General features: G+C 41.3%; 1 protein-coding gene across 1 annotated transcript; it reads left to right on the top strand.

Annotated features, from left to right (window-relative positions):
* Positions 1 to 9,932: 9,932 nt before the first annotated feature.
* On the top strand, positions 9,933 to 20,390 carry REXO2 (RNA exonuclease 2). The gene is made up of 7 exons (XM_049612857.1): positions 9,933 to 10,146; positions 11,173 to 11,256; positions 14,178 to 14,255; positions 14,866 to 14,977; positions 16,429 to 16,537; positions 17,909 to 17,962; positions 19,935 to 20,390. Exons 1-7 carry the CDS (start codon positions 10,000 to 10,002, stop codon positions 20,062 to 20,064), a joined length of 714 nt encoding a protein of 237 aa, XP_049468814.1. The 5' UTR covers positions 9,933 to 9,999; the 3' UTR covers positions 20,065 to 20,390.
* Positions 20,391 to 21,022: the final 632 nt, after the last annotated feature.

Here is a 21,022-nt window from a genome sequence, read left to right as displayed (position 1 = left end):
TTGCTTCTGAGGTTTTTTTTAAGTACTGAAATAAATAGTAAATGTGTGTGTGTGTGTGTGTGCGCGCACACACATAAGTGGGCAGAGGGAGTGAAAGCTATCTTTTCTTGAGTGGTTTCTTCTGCTAGTTTGAGATTTATGCATTCTTTGCCTACCCCCCAAACAGCCATAGTTTTTCAGGATTTTTTTGTGACCTTGTTTTTATATTGAAGTGTTTAATCCATTTAAAATTTTTTTCAGTGTATTGTGTGAAATTCTGACCAAACCAGTTTTTTGCTAGTCTATCTTTCCAACACTATTAAAATTTTTTTTTTAACGTTTTTTATTTATTTTTGGGACAGAGAGAGACAGAGCATGAACGGGGGAGGGGCAGAGAGAGAGGGAGACACAGAATCGGAAACAGGCTCCAGGCTCCGAGCCATCAGCCCAGAGCCCGACGCGGGGCTCGAACTCACGGACCGCGAGATCGTGACCTGGCTGAAGTCGGACGCTTAACCGACTGCGCCACCCAGGCGCCCCCCAACACTATTAAACAAATGCTTTTATTTAACTGTTTTTCAGAGTTCAAAATATAATCAAGAACACATAATTTTTCAAGTTGGAAGAAGAATCCAATTATGATTTTGACTTTAATTGTGTGAAATCTTGCACTAATAACAGCCAGAACTGCTACTCAGGCCTCAATGTGAAATGACTCATTGCTGGACTATAAGCACATTCAGGTCACAGACTTGACGTCCTTTAGTTTCTATTTTAAGAAGATGGCCCTCCCACCAGCTTTGGTGATCTGTAAACTTTATTTAAAATTTCTTTTTTAACTTTTATTTATTTTTGAGAGACTGAGAGAGACAGAGCATGAGCAGGGGAGGGACAGAGAGAAGAGGGAGACACAGAATCCGAAGCAGGCTCCAGGCTCCAGGCTCCAAGCTGTCAGCATGGAGACTGATGCGGGGCTCGAACCCATGGACCGTGAGATCATGACCTGAGCCGAAGTTGGACGCTTAACCGACTGAGCCACCCAGGTGCCCCGAGATCTGTAAACTTTAAATTAAAAATTTTAGTTCCTGTTCATAAAGGAATAATTCTATTAAAAATTTTTTTTTGTGGTGAAATACATTAAATTTGGCACTTTAGCCCTTTTAAACTGTACAGTTCAGTAGCATTTAGTATATTCACACTCGGCAACCGTCACCGTATTTCCAAAACTTCCTTGTCATCCCAAACTCACTCTTTACTCAGTAAGTAGTAACATCCAGTTCTGCTGTCCTTCCCAACACTGCCCGGTCCCGCCACTCTCCCCCCTCATCACCCTCCCACCCCCCGCCGACAATTCAGCCCACAGACATTTGGTCTTTATGAATTTGCCTTTTCTAGATATTTCATATGAGTGAAATAATGCATCATATGTCCCTTTCTGTCTGGCTGATTTCATTTAGCCTAATTAAGGGAATAGTTGTAGGAAGCAGTTGTTGCTATTATTTAATTTTTTTTTAATGTTTAGTTTTGAGAGACAGAGAGACAGAGCACAAGTGGGGAGGGGCAGAGAGAGAAGGAGACAGAATCTGAAGCAGGCTCCAGGCTCTGAGCTGTCAGCACAGGGCCCCACGTGGGACTTGAACTCACGAACCATTAGATCATGACCTGAGCCGAAGTTGGACACTTAACCAACCGAGCCACCCAGGCGCCCCACAGGTATGTCAGAATTTGAATGTAGGTCTCAGACACCCTAGTACCACAGTTATCCCCCTCTGCCACCCTCCCAAGATGAAGTGTTATGGTTTGGAAATAACTGTACAAATGGGGCAAAAAAAAAAAAAAGGGGGGGGGATAATTGATTAGTTTTTTGTGTCCATAACTTCTACATCCATAACCTTTTCTTCTCAAGATGGAATTCAAAGGCTACTTTGAGGTCAGCACAGAAACAGATGATAGGAAATGGAAGAGGTCTTCCTATTTGAATAGTTAGGATTAGTCATCAAAGTATTCTCTAAAGTGAAGTGCATATTTCTTACTACATTTCCTAGGAAGCAAAATAGATACAAAAAATTCCAAGAATGAACGAGTCCTAAGGGGTTTGTAGAGTTTGTTTTTAAAGCAATGCTTACTTTAGCTGTATCAATAATAAGTTTTATAAAATAAAAGGAGAGATGTACAATTAGATGAAAGAGAAATAGGTCATTAAAGCTTGGGCTGTGGCACGAGGTGACTAACATCCAAAGGTAAATGATGAGAGCTCTGAAGAGAGTCTAATTTTATGAACACACTTCTGGTGTATTAGTTTGCTCTTAGTTTATTTGCTGTTAATGACAATTTAAAAAGTATAGAAAACCCATTTGACTTAAGCTAATTATGCAATTTTCCCAACAATCACTTTTCTTCCGCATGAAGTTTTCTTGTCTGTGTTGCAAGATTTCTCCCCTTTCAAAATTACATTCTGAGTGCTGTTATGCTCATTTAAAATTTAATGCAAGTGTTTGAGGATGGCACTTAATTTGCCACGTAGAAAGGGAATTATTGCTGTCAGCACTTATGTTTGAAAAATTTTGTCAGGACAATACAATTATTTAAAAAAACTGTTCATTCGAAGGTTTCATTTGTTAAAGTGATCATCCTAAGACTTGTCCCAGCCACTCTGTTTCTGATTGTTCTTCTGGAACCTCGTGCAGATACCCTTTTCTCAGTTTCATTCTTCCCCACCTCTTTCCCTTTATTTCCCAAGCTTCCTGCTATCGGTGGCAACATGGTTCTTCTTCTCAACAAACTTGTTTGCTCCTAGACTGCTTCTCTTCCATTCTCTCTGAGACACCAAGAAAAAAACCTTTATTACTCGCTTTGTTAACTTGCAATTCTCTGATTTGTTTCTCAAGCTGCAACAGAATTTTGTGTTCTAATGGCCAAATACAATGACATCTTTCCGGCCTCATCCTGAGTTTGATACCAATGACTTCACACCTTCCTTCATATTTTTTCTTCCTTTATTTTCTGTAATGCTGCATTTTATTTTTCTTCTTCCTTCCTTCCTTTCTTTTTTTCTGAGAGAGAGAGAGAGAGAGAGAGAGCAGGGGAGAGGCAGAGAGAGAGGGTGATAGAGGATCTGAAGCGGGATCTGTGCTCATTCTGGGCTCAACATGGGGCTCGAACCCTCGAACCATGAGATCTTGACCTGAGTCAAAGTCTGGTGCTTAACCACCTGACCCACCCAGGCGCCCCTGTAATGCTGCATTTTCTTGACACTTTTCCCATTCCTACCGTTTTGACCAATGGTTATCTGTCTCTGATTTCCTTTCTTCACTCACATTTAAATATAGGCAATCTCCAAAGCATGTTCTATAGGGGTTAGGGATTGTTTTAGGTTATCAAGAACGGAGGCTCAAAAATAGTGTCATAACAAAGTAAGGATTTTTCTTTCACCTAACCCAGGTTTCCGGCTAATATGGAAGCTCCCCTAAGTTACCATGCATAGAGACACCAACATTGCTCCTATCTTTCTGCTTTACCATTTTCATCACTATTCCTGCTCAAGATCACATCATAGATGCTAAGGCTTTGACCACTGCGCCAAAATTCCAGGTATCAGAAAGGGCAAAGAACACTTCCCAGTTAATTCCTATCAAGAAACCTTGTGGAAATCCAATAGTATCATTGGCTAGAACTTAGCCGCATGACCATAGCTAGCCACAAAGTGCCTGCTGAAACTCAGAGATATGTTATGCATGAAGAAGTGTATTTTTTTCAATGTTTATTTATTTATTTTGAGAGAGAGAATGTGAGCAGGCACACATGCATGTGGGGGAGGGGCAGAGAGAGAGGGAGAGAGGGAATCCCAAGCAGGCTCCACAATCCATGCAGGGCCTGACACCAGGCTTGATCCCACGACCATGAGATCATGATCTGAGCTGCAATCAAGAGTCACATGCTTACTTGACTTAGCCATCCAAGTGCCCCAAGAGAGAAATGTATTTGATAGTTAATGATTAGTGTCGGCCACAGTCTGTTTTCTCAGATGCTGGCTACGTGACCGGACGTGATCAGTATTTATAAATAGTGAGTGGGGTGGGCCTTTTAAATAATAATAACAATGATTTATTTATCCTATTAAGGACTTGCCACATGCCAGGCATTGTGCTGCCTTTGTGCCTAGTATCTCAAACTCTTACAATAATTCTTCAAAGGAAGTAGTTGGTGCTCTCAGTGTTTCGAAGATGAGGAAAGGGAGTCTCAGAGAGATTAGAGTCAACTTGTTTAAGGAAATATAGGCAGAAATTAGCTGAGGTAGGGTTTGAATTCAGCTCGTTTGTCTCCAAAGCCTATTGTCTTTTTCATTATACATGGCCCACGCTGAATATTGATGCCCATATTCTTTTGTCCAATAATTCATTAGACTGCTCTAACTGGATGTCATAATTTCCAGTAGCATGTACCTTGGACTATTCAGAACTAGAGTTGTCTAAATTTGGTTGCCATGACGATTACTAATCAATCCAAGTTTGTCATCAAGATAGCTGCAGACCACCACGTACATTGGTAGCACAGGGAGGTAGTTAACTCTGAACAAGCTGTGGGTGCCAATGAGGAACCCACAGGAAGGACTCACACTTCATCCTGGGGCCCTCTACCCGAGTCACTCAGGACCTCAGGTCTGCAAAGCCTCAGGCCCCAAGTACCTGTAGGCTTGCTAAACAAGCCCACCCCCTGGGACACTGCCTTTGCATGGGGTGGCCCTGTTCCAAATCTTGAAATTTTACTTCATGTTTTCGTGAGAAATAAGACAGGCCAGGTGCAAGAGGCCAGGACTGTCAGGCCTGTGGTACATCCTCCACATGGAAGGGAAGTCAGGAGTGAGAAGAAATACCCCTCTTCATTCCCCATCCCTGCTCCTACCTTGCTTCAGTTTGTTGTTGTTGTTTGGTTTTTTGTTGTGCTAGTGGAGAACTCAAGCAGTGTTGTGCCATACCATTATCATACGTACTTTTCATTGAAAGAGCTCTTTTAGAATACGTGCAGCCGCTCTGTTCTCCGTGGACCTTACACACACATCCAGTAGAGACTAAGCCAGGAGACAAATCTACTACATGATAGTTGCTGTGCTGTCAGAATTACCCTTTCCCTCCTTCTAACTTGGTCAGCTTCTTCTCTGCACTGTGCTCTTTGTTTCTGGCAACTTATTCCTTTAGTTGATTTCTCTCCCGGGATACTCCTTACTTTTCCAAGAAATGGTCTTCTGGTAGGCTTGCCTCACCAGTTTGTTCAATGTATGCCAACATGTTCAAATCCAGCTGAGAATTTTTTTTTTTTTAATTTAAAGCTTATTTTGAGAGAGAGCGAGCAAGATTGGGGGGGGGGTAGAGAGAGATGGAGAGAGAGAATCTGAAGTAGGTTCCACACTGTCAGCTCAGAGCCCAATGCAGGGCTCGATCCCATGAACTGTGAGATCATGACCTGAGCCGAAATCAAGAGTCAGACGCTTAACCGACTGAGCCACCCAGGTGCCCTGAGAATCTTCTTTATATGCTAACCAGGTTTGCAAATTAGGTTTGCATAAACTGAAGACCTTAGGGCTGGCCTGAGCCTATAGGTGCAGTGTTTGGACAACCTGCCACCTTCTTCCCTCCCGTTGCTTCATCTACCCTCTCTGTGTGGACGACTTCCAAGTTCATGTCTCCATCCCTGCACTCTTCCTATCTGCCTGCTGGGTCCCTCCATGTATTGTCCCTCTCAAAGTGAGATTTCAGCCTTTCTTAAACAGAACTCTTACCTGTTCTTCTTGCACTTGGACTCTCCTTTGGGTTTCTCTCTTAGAGACCCATGACTCTAGTTGCTTAGGTCCAAGATACTCTATCTGGAATAGGCTTACCCATAATATTTGTTGTCAAAGTTACCTTCTTTAAAGATCTAATTCAGTTTCCATCCTCCTGTATCTCTTCAGAAAAGATGGATCCCTTTCCCCTATATTCCCATAGTACTTTATAATTCTTTAAGGCATTGGCACAACTCTCTTGTATTAAGTTTTGCATTCTCTGATTTGCTTACAGAAATCAATGAGTACTTATTATATATTAGATAGTGTATATGCTTTGGTTTAATCATCATACAACCCATTTTACAGATGGAAAAATTAAAGCTGTTTCCTTATCTGCAAAATAAAGAACTCTAAACTCAAAATGAATCATCTTATTCTTGGAGCTAAGACTATCTTAATATCTTACATACTTACAGTTTCTGGTACAGTAAATATTATCTTAATAAGCGTGTTTTTACTTTGGTATTCTAGCACAGTATTTGATACACACCAAGTATTTGTGTTTTTTGAGCTGAATTGAGATAAAGTGTGATTCAAATTTCATGAAAGCCTTTATAAAGTGTCCATTTTGTGCAAGGTGGATTTTGAAGATTATGTTTGGCTTTTATTTTTACCTTGTTTTTACCTTTTTTCCCCTTTATTTTGCAGTGATAAAGGGTAAAGGCAAAAGATTTATCATCCTTTAGTTCTCCCCAGACCACTGGCAGGAAGTAAACAGCACTTATCTGCAGTTATCAGCAGTGAACCTGATGTCAGTATTTCTCAAGACAAGGTTGCATAAGGCAGTGGAAAGGAAGAGATGGTATCATCAACGGTTAAGTATTCATGAGGTACCTTCTGCCTGTTTAAAAATATTTTATAAGCTGTTGGACAGTTTACAGGTGTGAGCTAGTTTCATTACTTTGGGGACCACTGATTGGTACGGCCACCATTGCTCTGTGGCTCCATGCTAGTCCTATGAAAGTACAAAAATAAATGGATTTTGGAAATAAAAAGTCTACTTTAACAGGATGGTGATAAAGCATAGCAGATAAAGTTTACTAGAACACAATTTTAACAATGTTAGTTTTATGAACCCACTGCTATAGTTAACAGGAGGAACCAGGGGTCTCTCCTAAGAGGGAGTAATAGGAAAGGACATTTTAAAAGACAGGATTTGGGATGATTCTAAAGAGGGACCAGGGGGAGCGGGGATCACCTCTGGATTGATTATCATTGTAATCTTTCCTTATAAAGTGAGAGACCAAGGCAGGCTTGGGGAAGTCCTGGTAAGAAAGCTCAATTTAAAAAATAATATTAACAATAATGTCAGTGTTCACAGTAACCAATGGATGGAAACAACCTAAGGGTCCATCAAGGATAAACAAGATGGTGTGTGTGTGTGTGTGTGTGTGTGTGTGTGTGTAATGCAATATTATTCAGCCTTAGAAAGGAAGAAAATTCTGATGCATGCTATATAACATGGATGAAATTTGAGGACATTATGCTAAGTGGAATAAGCCAAACACAAAAGGACAAATACTGTAGGATTCTACTTATATGAGGTACTTAGTGTAGTCAGATTCAGAGAGGCAGAAAGTGGTGGCTGCTGAGGGCTGGGGGAGAGGGCCAGGGAGGTTGGGAATGGGGAGTTAGTGTTCAAGGGATATGTAGTTTCAGTTTGGGAAGATGAATAAGTTCTGGAGATGGATGGCAGTAATGGCTGCATAATGATGTGGTTGTTTCTAATGCACTGAACTGCATACTTAAAAATGGTTAAAATGGGAAATTTTATGTTTGGCATATTTTATCCCAAGAAGAAAATAAAAGTAAAAAACATGTAAAAAAGAAGTAGTGATCTCTCAGTGAGGGGAGTTTGTGTGGCCTTGGCCGTGTTCTGTTAGAAACATTGTCATTGATTCTGTTAGAAACATCATAGTCTGACTACCAGCAGTGTTGAGAAGCTGAATCAGAGCCCTATTCATTTAGAAACTAAAAAGTCAAGATGAATGTGGAATGCTGTGTCTGACAACCTTTTATCTGAATCTCTGCCCCTGGATTGGAAATTGAGGCAGCTTTTCTGTGTCACTGACTCACATGGCTCAGATTCTTTAAAGTGAGAAGACATGGTCTATTGTCACTAAAATGACTTCACACAGCAAAGCTTATCATAGTCTATGATATCAGAGAACAAGATTTCTTAGCACTATAACCGTGTTGTTAGTTAACAAAAGCAGTTTTTATAGGATCCAAATAGAACTGAGAAAGCAAAGTCTCTGAGCAAAATGGTGTGGAAAAGAGAAATAAATTATTGAGTCCACTATGGGATGAGGCTGCCTTCAAATATTAGGGTCCCATGTTCTTATGTCTGTCCTCCTTATTTACATGGTGTGGATTTGTGATTTTGGAGCGTTTGCTTTTGGGATGCTAATCTTTAAGACCACCAATGTAATGATATTGTACACAAAACCCAATAAGCTATTAAGTCTCCTTACATTATAGCGCCAATCACCTAAAATGGGTCTTTCTTGTTATAAAGTAAATTGCTACGAAAACTTAAGTTTCAAAAATGTCCACGCATAATTTTAACTACACATCATTTTAAAATTAAGGTCATAAATTTTCAGAATATAAGTTCTTAAATCTAAATAGCATTTTCTAATTTGGAATTTCTAAGAAAACTGAACAGTGTTCCGGGGAACTTTGAAAACACAAGTGTTCTGTGAAAGTTTAAAGAAATAATAATACTTTAGAATGATGATAAAAAGCCCAATTGGTAAAAGTTTCTGTACTTCAACTGATTCTACTTTTTATGAATCAAGGTAAAAACTGAGGGGGGGGGGGAAGGAAGAAATGTAGACTATCTCTTATAACGTAGGCTACAAATGAATAAAAAGCTACAGCGAAACAATGTGACTCATCAGGCAATGCAGTTATAATATATACACATTGTGCACAATAAAAATCTTTATAAGTATACAATCTGTGCACACAATTTTGTTTCCATATGCCCGAGCAGGTGGGGGGTTGGCTGAACGTGGCATCCAGCACGCTACAGTATCCTTACAGCTCTGATGAGGCAACAAAGTTTCTCTCTCACAAAACCAGCTCACCGGGTACGAATTACTATGTGATGGACCACAAGCTCCAGTAATTAGTGTCAATATGGCTTTCAGAAAAAAAAAAAAAAAAATGTAGAGGATATAATTCCAGGCTAAGATCAATGTTTGCGACAACATTGCACTCTGCACAAGGAATTTGCTACTGTATAGCAAAGCTTTAAGGGATTCCTGCAATTTGACACTACAAGGTGGAAAGGTCCTGTTGGTGACCATCTTTGCTCCTGGAAATGATGGAAACTGTAGCTATGCCCAGAGGAGATAACAGATACTTTGATCAAAACCAAAGCAGATTTCAGACCAGGCAGAGCCGTTTTTAGTTCATTTTAATTTGCTGCAGATTCGTTATAAAAGGACAAGATTTAAACTTGGAGGGACTTGTAAGAGTGGAGCAGGACGTCTTCATTAGCACTGATACACCACAGCTGAACTGAAACACCGACCACCTCCCTTCACAAGGAATAAGGAGCGACCCTTTGCCAAGGAAGTCTTATTGAACACCTAATACATGCTAAGTGATCACTGATACAAGATCTCAAGGATTTCTAAAGGATTTGACAGTGGAATTGGCCTTCTGGCCTAAAAATAGCACACCGCCCTGCTGCATTACGTCAACGAGAAAAATACCCTGCGTGGAGGGGCAGGTAAGTAACAAGGTTGGGGGTGGGAGGGGGAGAGGCAAAAAGAGGAAAGATCTGTTTGAAAAAGTATATGTATACATGTATAAATAGATAACCATATCTCCCTTGACCAAACAAAGTAAGAGACTTCTTTCTCAACCAGGCGGTTCGCAACTAATCCAAACTCAGGAAATAACTCTGTGAAACGAATAAACTTAGTTCTGAAAAACATGCGCGTCCAGTAACATCCGAAAACACGTGGCGGGGGTGGGGAAAGCGGTCGGAACACCAGGCGAGACTCCAAATACCATCATCCCATTCGGCAGCTAAGCCGGGCTGCTCACGGCGAGCCGGCGCACTGGATGCTGGGACTTGTGGTTTTCGCTCCTGCGCTTCCCCGCGGGTTTGCGACGTTTAGCGACCATCGCGCCTGCGCCAGCGCCGGCTGAGAGGTTGGGGCCGTGGCGGCTCGTGCCGGGTGATGCTAGGCGGCTCCCTGGGCTCCAGGCTGTTGCGAGGTGTGGGTGGGAGTCGCGGGCAGTTCGGGGCGCGGGGTGTCCGCGAAGGTGGCGCAGCCATGGCGGCAGGGGAGAGCATGGCTCAGCGGATGGTTTGGGTGGACCTGGAGGTGAGTGCGGTCGGCGGGGCGGGGGAGGGGGGATGAGGGGAGGCAAGTGGGGTTCGGCGCGGAGACCGAGCAGCTGAGCCTGTCCGCGGACGGCGGCGGGTCTCTGGGTCTCAGGTGTGGCAGGTGAGCGCCGCCGGGCTGCGGGCTGCGCGGGGCAGGTCGACAGGCTGGACTCCTGCGGGTGTTGGGGACCGTGGTGGACTTGTGGGGTGTCTTTTCAAAAGGGAAGAGTCATCCATATGGCTGCATCCCGCCCCCTCCCCCCGCCCCAACCCCCGAACTCCGCTCGGGTGTGACCTCCCTAACGCTTTGGTTCTTCTGGGCTTAGGGTCACCGGGGTGGGGGGTTGGGGCACCGGCTGTGCCAGCCTCCACACTCCCCTTCCGCAGCCTTATGGGACCCTAGGTTGTTCGAGCTGGACGGGACTCCGGAGATGACTCAGCCTTACTTCTCATTCCATAAACGAGAAAACTGAGGCCGAGAGAGAGAGTTCGTCCCATTCAAGGTCATGCTGTTAGGGTCTCACTTGGGACTAGAACCTACTTTTGATCCCTTTAGGTTTTCCAAACCCATGCCGAGGACTCCCCCCTCCGCTGAATCTGAGTTTTCTTATATATGAAATGGAGGGGGGGGGGGGGAGTGGTGGTTAATAACCGTGCTTTCTCCATTAGATTGTGGTCAAGATCAAGTGGTGTAATTAATGTGAAAACTTTGTAAGCTTGCAGAGATGTAGCGATGTGAGTTGCCTAACTCTTGACCAAATTGAATGGTGTCAGCCCTCAATTTTGCTGACTTTGCATCTGTCCTACAGTAGAACTGGGGTGCCTCACATAAAGTAGGCCCTTGGTAAATATTTATTGAATAAATGACTCATGTTTAGTGCCTGGAGGGCTAGCCCGGGAAGCATCATTGTCTCTTTTATCCTGGCTATGGGAGATGAATATGTTTGGGGGGATTCCAGTTAAATAAAATTGGGTAAATAGAGAGTTGGTTCTGTGTGTGTTACATATTTACTTTTGATTGCAGATGACAGGATTGGACATTGAGAAGGACCAGATTATTGAGATGGCGTGTCTGATAACTGACTCTGATCTCAACATTTTGGCTGAAGTAGGTGATGCCGTGTAATACAGTCATACTATTTGGAGTGTATTGGAAATCTAAATCATTGTTTCCCCATCTCTTTATGTGAGAAATAGGAAACCTGAGGCCCATATATAGGTTAAGTTCCAAAGTAATGTGCTAGGTCATGGTAGGGTTGGTTGTAGAACCGAAGTAGTCTCTCACAACCTATTTAGTTTTCAATATTCCATGCACCAAATGGCAAAGGGAATTGCTCTCGTTTACTGAGACCCTACTGTGCACCACGCACAGTTCTAAGTGCTTTACATGTACGTACTCTCAGTCCTCACAGCGACTGCGAGGTAGGAGATTACACTCATTTTCTAGAAGAGGACATTTTGGCAGGGATCTTGGGTAATTTGCCCAAGGCCACCTGGCTTGTTATTTGGGGGAGCCAGGAGTTTCACCCAGGCATTTGAGGTAAAGAACTGGTAACCAACCAGACAACCAGCTGTTGTCTCATCAGGATTAGTGCCTCATGCCAAACTGTCATCTTTGTATCATCACCTTAATTTTAACTTGAGTCTGTATGTCCACTTTCTGCCTTCTCCACTAGGATGTGTGGTTACCTAGATCTATATTCAGATTTTAGAATTTGGTGATGCAGAATCGGCATATTCTCCTATTGATATATTGGGCATGATTCACATGCTGCTTTTAACCGAAACATTAAGCAAAACAACACACCTGTTGCCCTTTGGCCCCTTGTGAAGCATTTGAGAAGTGTGGGAGAGAGCTTCTGATTGGTAGACGGTGAAATCCTGGTCTTGAATTGGTCCCTGGTCTCATACTGTCAGCAGTTTCAGAGGTAGTAAGAAACTCCAGGAACACAGTAGGGATGCTTGTGGAAAAGGCGGTTCTGTTAAAGTCAGTTCCTGGAGGGTGGTAGTGATGTGTTACTGACATTGGATACATTTCATAAATCTCCAGTAAGACCTCTACTTCTCTTGGTAGGTAAGAGACGGGAGAAGGCATTTATAGATGAATTACTACTTTTGTGGAGTACTAGGCACACATCCTGGAGTACCTCTTGATACATCAGCTGGAGGAGAATCATGAGACTTTGTGTTTCTCATCATAACAACTAGCTCTTTTTTTTTTTAACTTTATTAAATACAGTTCTGTGTTTTGGGTTTTTTTTTTTTTTTGTCACTTGGGATTTACTGCAAATGAATAGTGAAGCGAAGTGTCTTTATTTTGTCAGCCCTCCTTACTCTTGGCTGAAGAAGAGTTTTTCCCTTAGTCTGTTGATATAATGTGAAATACTGACAGTTTAATGGACCAGTTAGTTAATATGTACCCTGGAGGAAATTTGGGTCTGTATTCACACAGCTGCAGATGACTGTGGCATTTGTAAATAGACTCAGTCAGATGAGGATAAGAATGTTAAAAAAAAAAAAAAATGCTTATGGACTATTGGCACTTAAGTGTCATTTCTGTGGAAAATATGTTTTATTTTTGTATATGAGTCTGTGGAAAAAGTTTTATGCTGGTAGAGGAAAAAACATCCTACCCTGAAAATTTTTCTGTAGATAGTGCAGGGTTCTGAGCCAGGACCTAGAATAAGTTATAGAGCCTTAGATTAATAGTTTGCTTTTCCCATCAGAGTTTGTTAGAATTGTTTTTTTGTTGTTGTTGTTGAATGTGTGTTTTTTGTTTTTTTTTTTAAACAATAGGAGGGTTTTGTGTGTGTGTTGTGTGTATGTGTTTTAATATATGTAATCAGTGAATTTTTTGCTTCTTGGAGATTGCCTTTACCAGTTTTCTTGTTTGGCTGAAAGTCCTTGTTAGTTGTAAGATGTCTAATAGTCAAACTCTAGCCTTTTCTCTCAGTGATTGCAAACTATTTTTATCACCTTAATTGTAATAATACCTTGGATTCATAGAGTACTTTTCTTCCAAAAAGGTTCAGAAACTTTGATATCTGTAATTTCTTTTACCCTGTTAAGCAGCCCTTTGAGGGAAGGGGGTGGTTTGTTATCTCCATTGTACAGAGAAACGACGCCCAAAATGACCTGTTTTAATGCCACAAGTGAGGCTTCTGTTTCTGCTGGGACTGTGTCTGAGACACTCAGAAGTTGAATGTTCTGTTAAATGGAGAGGAGAATTAGAGGGCCACGTGTTTCCCACCCCCCCAGATGTTACCAGTTACCCTTTTAACTTTTTGATATAAAAATATCATTAAAATTCAACAGTGTAACTTTATCTAAAGTGTATGTCTAGTCACCTGTTAGTTTTTTGCCCCTTTCTGCTGCTGCCTCCTACTTCCCAAACTCTGTGTACTTTCTTGATACTTTGTATGCATATACAAATGTGTGTATTTTTATTTATTTGTTTTTATACAGTGTAAATGAAATCACATGCACATACTTGCTGTTGTGCAATTTGCTTCTTTCACTTGGCAATATAGACACTTTCCAAACTGAACTCCTAATTAAAGGTTGGCAAGCTTTGCTAAAAAAGACTGAACAGTAAATATTTTAGGCTCAGAGTGCCACATACCCGTCACATGTTTGTTTGTTGTACAACTCTTCGCGATGTAAAAATCATTCTTAGCTCACTGGTTAAAAAAAAAAAAAAAGAAAAGAAAAAAGCCAAAGGTCAGGGCTGGGTTTGCTGACCTTTGATAGGCAACTAGTGTCTTCTTATTAGGGCATTTCACTCATCTGAGCCGTGCGTGTGTGTGTATGTGCGTTTGTGTGTGCGTGCGCACGCGTGTGTGCATTCCTTTTCACCATTGTACACAGTGCTGGCATGAACGAGGACCACTTACAGAGATAACAAAGGGCCCTCAACTCTTTCTCTGCTACCTGTGTGTTTAATCCTCACAAAGTGAGGTTAGACTTTACCTCAGACACCAAGGTTGTCCCTGTTGATTCTGGATGACTAATGGCTTTTCCCATCCACAGGGTCCTAACCTGATTATAAAACAGCCAGATGAGTTACTGGACAGCATGTCAGATTGGTGTAAGGAGCATCATGGGAAGGTAACATTACCAAATAACAGGAGTGCTGCTTTGGGGATCAGTAACGAGCGTGTTGCTCCCACATCTGAATCCTATACCATTGTTGGATGGGATTTTAAAAAGGGTTAGAGGAAGATTGCTTGGCAAGCCTGGGAGACCACTTGCTTGTTTACCTGTCATCTTTGGGACCTGTCGAGATCATCTCCTGAATGTTCTCTCTTTTCCTCTCCTGCATTCAGTCTGTCGCGAACGCATTGCGGATTGTCAAGTATTGCTCAAGTCAGTCTTTTGGATAAGGTTAGACGTCAACTCTCAGAAAAGGGGGAATGCTGCTCTCCTGTTCATAGTTGTTTCTTCCCAGAGCTTATATCCTCGGACTCTGAGCACCGTCTTTTCTGACTGTGTGGAAATGCTATTAACAATCAGGAACATAGCCTTTTGGGCCTGGATTCTTTAAGAAAAAAAAAAAAAAAATCAGTGCAAGGATGGCAGTTTCACTTTGAACTTGAGCTTTACGAATAGTCCATCTGTGGTTATATTTGCCCGTTTTAGAAGTGAAGTTTCATTTCTGGATGCCTTTGAAAACTGACTTGATGTGTTTCTGGTGGGGGCTGGGGATTCTCTCTTGCAGTCTGGTCTAACCAAGGCAGTGAAGGAGAGTACAATGACATTGCAACAGGCAGAGTATGAATTTCTGTCCTTTGTACGACAGCAGACTCCTCCGGGGCTCTGTCCGCTTGCAGGTAAAATCCGATCCTATGTATATCTCGTAGATAGTCTTCCATTGTGGTAGTTCAAGAGACCGCAGTTCCAGAAAGATCCACTAAGACCATCATGCCTTCTACTTACCCCGATTTAGAGTATACATCTTAATTTCGTGTTCTGTTTTCCTTGTGTACGTTATAACATGAGTATTGGAAAAATACCCTGAAACCCAGTGTGAGATCGAGGGTACACGGACTTAATAAAATTTTCCCTCCGATTTTTACTATGGGAAATTTCATATGTGCAGAAAAGCGGGATTTATAATGGTTAACCTTGTGCCATGTATGTTTTGGACATTTGAAAGTAAATTGCAGGCATTCTGAAACCTCATTTCTCAATACTTCATTAAGCATTTCCTTTTTTTTTTTTAATATGAAATTGATTGTCACATTGGTTTCCATACAGCACCCAGTGCTCATCCCAACAGGTGCCCTCCTCAATGCCCATCACCCACCCTCCCCTCCCGCCCACCCCCCATCAACCCTCAGTTTGTTCTCAGTTAAGTATTTCCTAAGAATAAGGATGTTTTCTTTGGTAGCCACAGTGTCATTATCACATTTAAGGTAATTAAAAATAATTCAGTAACATCATTTGATATCTAGTCCATGTGGAAATGTCTAATTGTTTTTGAACCAGGACTCAATCAAGACTCATGCACAAGTTTACCTGTTTCTCCCCGCCCACCCTTCCCCCCTCCCCCCTCATCCCCCACCCCGTGTGACATTGACTTTTTAAAGAGACCAGGCCAGTTCTAGGTTTTGAAAGCACTGCCATTGTCAGAGGACAGTTAATGGTCTGTGGAGATGCGTTTGTATTTGTATATGTGAATTGATGTGATAGCTTATGCTTTCCTTGAATTTCATTAAAAAGTTCTGACATTAAGTACTAGAGCATATGTTGTATATGTAATCTCCCTCTAGCTAGTGTCGTTGGTGTCTATTTTAAAGTACGTATTTAAAATTTAGTGTTTTTAATATAAATTACTGTATGGAAACATGAATATGGATATGATTTGTTAAAATTGGAATGTGAATAAAGGTTTATGTACTTAATGTGATTCAGTTAAGTTTTTAGTGTTAGTAGTGTGGATTTCATGACACGGGAGAAAATTTGCACATCTGGTATGATCCGAAAAAGTAACGAATAGATGTGTGTGTTAAGTATGTGGAGTGGTAGATTTATCCTTTTTTTCCGGAGAGAGGCCATTAATAAATTTACCTTGAGCCTGACTAAGTACTCAGAAATCTGCACTTGTAACCTAATCACATGCCCTCAAACCTGATTTAGAGATTTTGAGATGCTTTTAGGAATTGTTTAAATTAAAAAAAAAAAAAAAATCCTTTCCATTTCAAAAATAGTTAATGAGTTTTTATATCCTGTTGTATATTGCTAGAAATACACAGATGCGGTATGCTTGGTGTCTTTCTAGGAAATTCAGTTCATGCAGATAAGAAGTTTCTTGACAAATACATGCCCCAGTTCATGAAACATCTTCATTATAGAATAATTGATGTGAGCACTGTTAAAGAACTGTGCAGGTAAGGGCTATATTTAGGATCCATTGAATTGCCCCATTTAGCATGTTTTAATTGAGAATTTGTGGAAAGTAATTGAAGAGAACTCTAGAACTTGAGGGTGCCAGGTGGGTGTGCAACATTGTCCCTCGCTCGCTGGGACAGTTGCTTAATTGATTCTGGACTGGTAAGAATTGCGAGGAATTATGCCAGAAATCTTCTGTATAAATTTCGTTAGTTGAGAAAACATGTTGAGCACCCATCCTGTGCCACGCGTTGGCCTGTGTGCTGGGAACATACAGATGAAAAGCCTTTAAATAGCTTAGAATCTAATGGGGTGACAGATGTGTAAAGCACACACCCTCCAAATATACTCTATGATGACTCCTGTCGTGGAAATGTGCATAGAGAATATCGAGGGCACAAGGGGGAAGGAGCCCTGAAATGTACCGGATTGAGGAATGGGAAGTTGGGGAAAGCTTTGCATAGGAAATAAGTTTTAAGTTGTTATTTAAAGAAGAGTGGACATTTTCTAGGCATCTAGGTGAGGTGGGAAGATTCTTTAGAATGGGCACAAGTATGAAGAAATAGAGGCACAGGAAGATACGGGCAAAATATAGTTGAGGCCTTACAAACAGTTCACTAATGCTGGAGGGCAAAGCATGATGTTTGGTAAAGGTGGGAGGTGAGGCCATTTGCAAAGGGCTTGTATGCCTTGCTGAGATGGTTAACATTGTAAGGGATGGGTTCCTTTAAAAAAGTTCAAGTAGAGAAATGAGTGATAACAATTAGATCATTCTGATTAGAAGGTGGCAAGAAAAGAGGGAGATCAGAAAGGAGGCTTTTCCCTCATCTTGGAGAGAGGAGAATGAGCAAGGGAAATGGCATTTGGGTGGCAGAGAAGGGTACGGAGATAAAATACCTGAGAACATCCCTTGGCACGGTATCGAATGAACGAAGGAGTGGGGGAAGGAAGAGCGGTAAAGCAATTCTAGTGTTTCTGGTTTGGGCAGTTAGGCAGTTGATGGAACTGTTCAAAGAAAAAGGGGAAGATAGGAAAAGCCGATTTGGTGGATGGGAGAAGGGAGGCCTTGAGGATAAGTATGGTTTTATATATGTTGATTAGAAGTGTGATGTCCAGCAGGTGGTTGGCTGCCCATGACCAACTGGGGGAGGGCTGAGATGGTGTGAATCTAGGAATCTTACACATTGACGAGCTTGCCTAAAGAGAATATCTAGGGTGAAGCGTGGGTGGAAGAGAGAGTCCCAGGCAAGGAGGCAACTTGATAGTTGACCCAAATGCCTTTTTCCATGTTGATAAATTGCTTGAAGGAGGTAATTATCCAGTATATTTGAGACAGTTTCCTTTGAGAGTTCCGTTTTTGCTGTGTATAGACGCTGGTATCCAGAAGAATATGAATTTGCACCAAAGAAGGCTGCTTCTCACAGGTAAGTTTGGGTCCTTCCAAGAGCTTGGCTGTCTGACGAGCACATAACTCTTGAACTCCTGACTGCCTACAATAATGTCTGTTCTCTGCTCTTGTTTTCTTGGGGGAAAAATAAAGGTCCACCAGCGTAAAGACAACTTTCTTTTGCTAAGATGATCTGGAGCTCTGTTCAGGATTCTGTTATTCCATTCTGAGATATGTAGTATCGTATGTCTTTATTGCAGTTTTAAAACTTTTAGATAGCTTAGTGTGTAGGTATGATGAAACAGTCTATAATCTTTCTAGTAATGAGCAATATTAATATTCCTCCCAGCAAGAGCATGAACTTGTAGCCATTTGAAATTAATTACAACACTTTGTGGACAGTTGTATTAATATAGCCTAACTTTGATACTTTTTAGTTTTTCAGATCCTTTCTTTTATGTCTATAGACTTAGGCCCAGGAACCAAAGAAATTTGAAGATCTTGTTTGTCTAGTGTCCTGTACTTACTGGCTCTTTAAAAAAGTTTTTTTTTGTTTTTTTTGTTTGTTTTTTTTAAATTTTGTCATCATTCAGGAGGAACATAAAATTTGATGGGGGATTTAGCAGGCAGCTTCTAAGGGCAGCATTTGGTTCATTCCTTTATGGAGTCCCCACCATGTGCCACGCACAGTTTTAGGCAAACAGACCAAATCCCTGCTCTAGAGGGTGTGGTGTTCTAGTGTTTTTTGGGGGGGAAGGATTAAATGGGCTACAGCACAATAATACAGGTTTAGAATACCTTATCTGAAACAGGGTTTGATGTCTTTCAGATTTCAGAATTTTTCAAGCTTTAGAAAGGTAATAGTGTATCTGTAGTGTTTACTATTATATAACATGCCTAATAAGGTCAGAGGAAGCATCCCCTGATCAAACACATTGATATTTCTGCAGTGAAACATAGGGATATTCACACCAAATAGCCTAACTACTGAGTATGAATAGCCTTGTATCAAGATTAATCAGGTTTTGCCACACAGTGAGTCATAAAAGTACTTTGGGTTTTAAGATCTTTTATGGACTTAAGTGTTGTGGATAAGATGTTGTATACCTTGATTTAGTCAGAGGCTTTAGTTTTGATCGTTTGAGCTGTCCACTGGATATCCAAGACCTGGGAGGAAAGCAGAACTGTTAGGTTAGCCACAATAACCGCCGTGAAACTCCTGCTCTAACGTTTGTGCAGTTTATTCTCTAGAAGAGGCCCTTGGCTTATCATTCAGGGCTTACTGATTGACCTGCACACTGTTCTAATAATCTCGGTTACCCGATTTCTCAGGCCACGACAGACGAGAAACAGCATGTTGGAGGAGAAGAGAGGCTGTTAGATGGAGTCAGGCTGCCCCTGGTTATAGCACAAATCTCCACCAGAGAGAGAAGTAGATCTTTCATGGTTAGGTGCTGTCTGGTGATCGATGTGCATTATGACTGAGTCACGAGTTATGTTTGAGCATGCCAGTATATATTTGGTGTAGGGATGTCATTAAGTATTGCACAGTGTTTCCCAGACTTTGTTCCATGAGCTGTTAATGAGTGTTCCACAAATGTGGCCGATTCAGTTTTAGAAACACTGTGTATGTAGTACAGCCTCCCTTTGGAAACTCGCGGTACACATGGGTACATGAAATGCTTTGCAAAGAAGTTCAGACAAGAAATATTTGACCTAGATTTTCAACTAAACTTACTTGACCCCAGAGTTCTTTTTTCCCCATGGAACCCTCCACCATTTTCTAGGACAGTTTGGGAGACTTTATCATCTGATATGTTTTAGAAAAATATTTTTCAGCAAACTTATTTTTTATTAGATGAAGCCCTTAAATTTGATTTATTGAAATGTTCCTCTTCTTAATGATATCAGATAGTGGCATTTACAGTAATACCTGTTCTTAAGTTCTTTAGTCCATTGCTCATAACCTCCGTGGACATTTCAGTTCAGCGTGATGTGTTTGCTTGTAGGGCACTGGATGACATTAGCGAAAGCATCAAAGAGCTTCAGTTTTACCGCAATAACATCTTCAAGAAGAAAACAGATGAGAAGAAGAGGAAAATTATAGAAAATGGGGAAAATGAGAAGACCGTGAGTTGATGCCAGTTCTCACACTGCCAGCACGTAGTTCTCTGGAAAAGCAGCTGCTGGCAGTTTTGTTTCATTTTGTTTTCTGTTCCTGCTGATTGCTTGGTACAGCGCCTTCTTTCAGTTACCTTGCGTCTCCAGATTATCCAAACAGACAGCACCTGAAATCTTACTTTTCCCCTAACACTCTGTTTTCATTTATGACACAGCAGCTCCTTTGTAAGTACCGGGTCACGTCCATCCCTTGGTACATATCTGCATTTGCTTTTAGACCATTTCTTTTGTTTAAAATAATAATAAGAAGAAGAATAATAAAGCTAGTTCTATTGAAATGCAAACCTTTTTGTACCATCTATTCTTTCATAGTTTGATTACCGGAAAATGGTGGCGTTTTCTAAGTGGTATGGCTAATGTTTCAATTCTCATAATGACATTAGGGATGGATTAACTCTCTTATGTTAAACAGGAAGTGAACTTGTTCTGTCTTGCTTCATACATCAAGACTAGAATAACTGGAGATAGATCCAGAGAAGCAAATTTCATTGTTACAGTTACCAAACTAACAGAGCTCTGCAATAGCTACTTTTAACGGCGTCCGAGAAATTCAAGTCAGTCGTCCCACAGGGATTCTGTAAGTAATAACTAAGGTTTATTGAACAGATACTGTGTGTAAGGCAATCACTGCTAGTTTTGTGGAACGTCGGCTGCCCTAGGTTTCATGGTCAGTAAGTATTTGAGAAAGGATTTCAGTCTGAATATGCTAACTCTGAATTTGCCTATTTTACAGCACGATGCTAAGGTGAATCCTTAGCCAGAGGCTATATCAGAATCATCTGTCTGTAGAACACAACTCATTCTGACAAACTCCTCTTAAGGCAAGAAATCAGAATTGGGAAAGGCCTACAGGTGATTTCTGCCTGACCTAGAGAACCACTGTACTTGAACGACTTTCCATGGCAGACTCAAATTG

This window comes from Panthera uncia, chromosome D1 (genome assembly GCF_023721935.1).
Source record: "Panthera uncia isolate 11264 chromosome D1, Puncia_PCG_1.0, whole genome shotgun sequence".
Lineage (NCBI taxonomy): Eukaryota > Metazoa > Chordata > Mammalia > Carnivora > Felidae > Panthera > Panthera uncia.
Note: the sequence above shows the minus strand (reverse complement) of the source record. Positions and strands in the feature narration are given on the sequence as shown.

What these genes read in the sequence shown, in the direction of transcription:
- REXO2 (XM_049612857.1), top strand. Translation starts at nt 10,000, where the DNA reads ATGCTAGGCGGCTCCCTGGGCTCCAGGCTGTTGCGAGGTGTGGGTGGG. An exon ending in TGGTTTGGGTGGACCTGGAG is followed by an intron (nt 10,147 to 11,172) that starts GTGAGTGCGGTC and finishes TTTTGATTGCAG; the next exon opens with ATGACAGGATTGGACATTGA. An exon ending in GGGGCTCTGTCCGCTTGCAG is followed by an intron (nt 14,978 to 16,428) that starts GTAAAATCCGAT and finishes GTGTCTTTCTAG; the next exon opens with GAAATTCAGTTCATGCAGAT.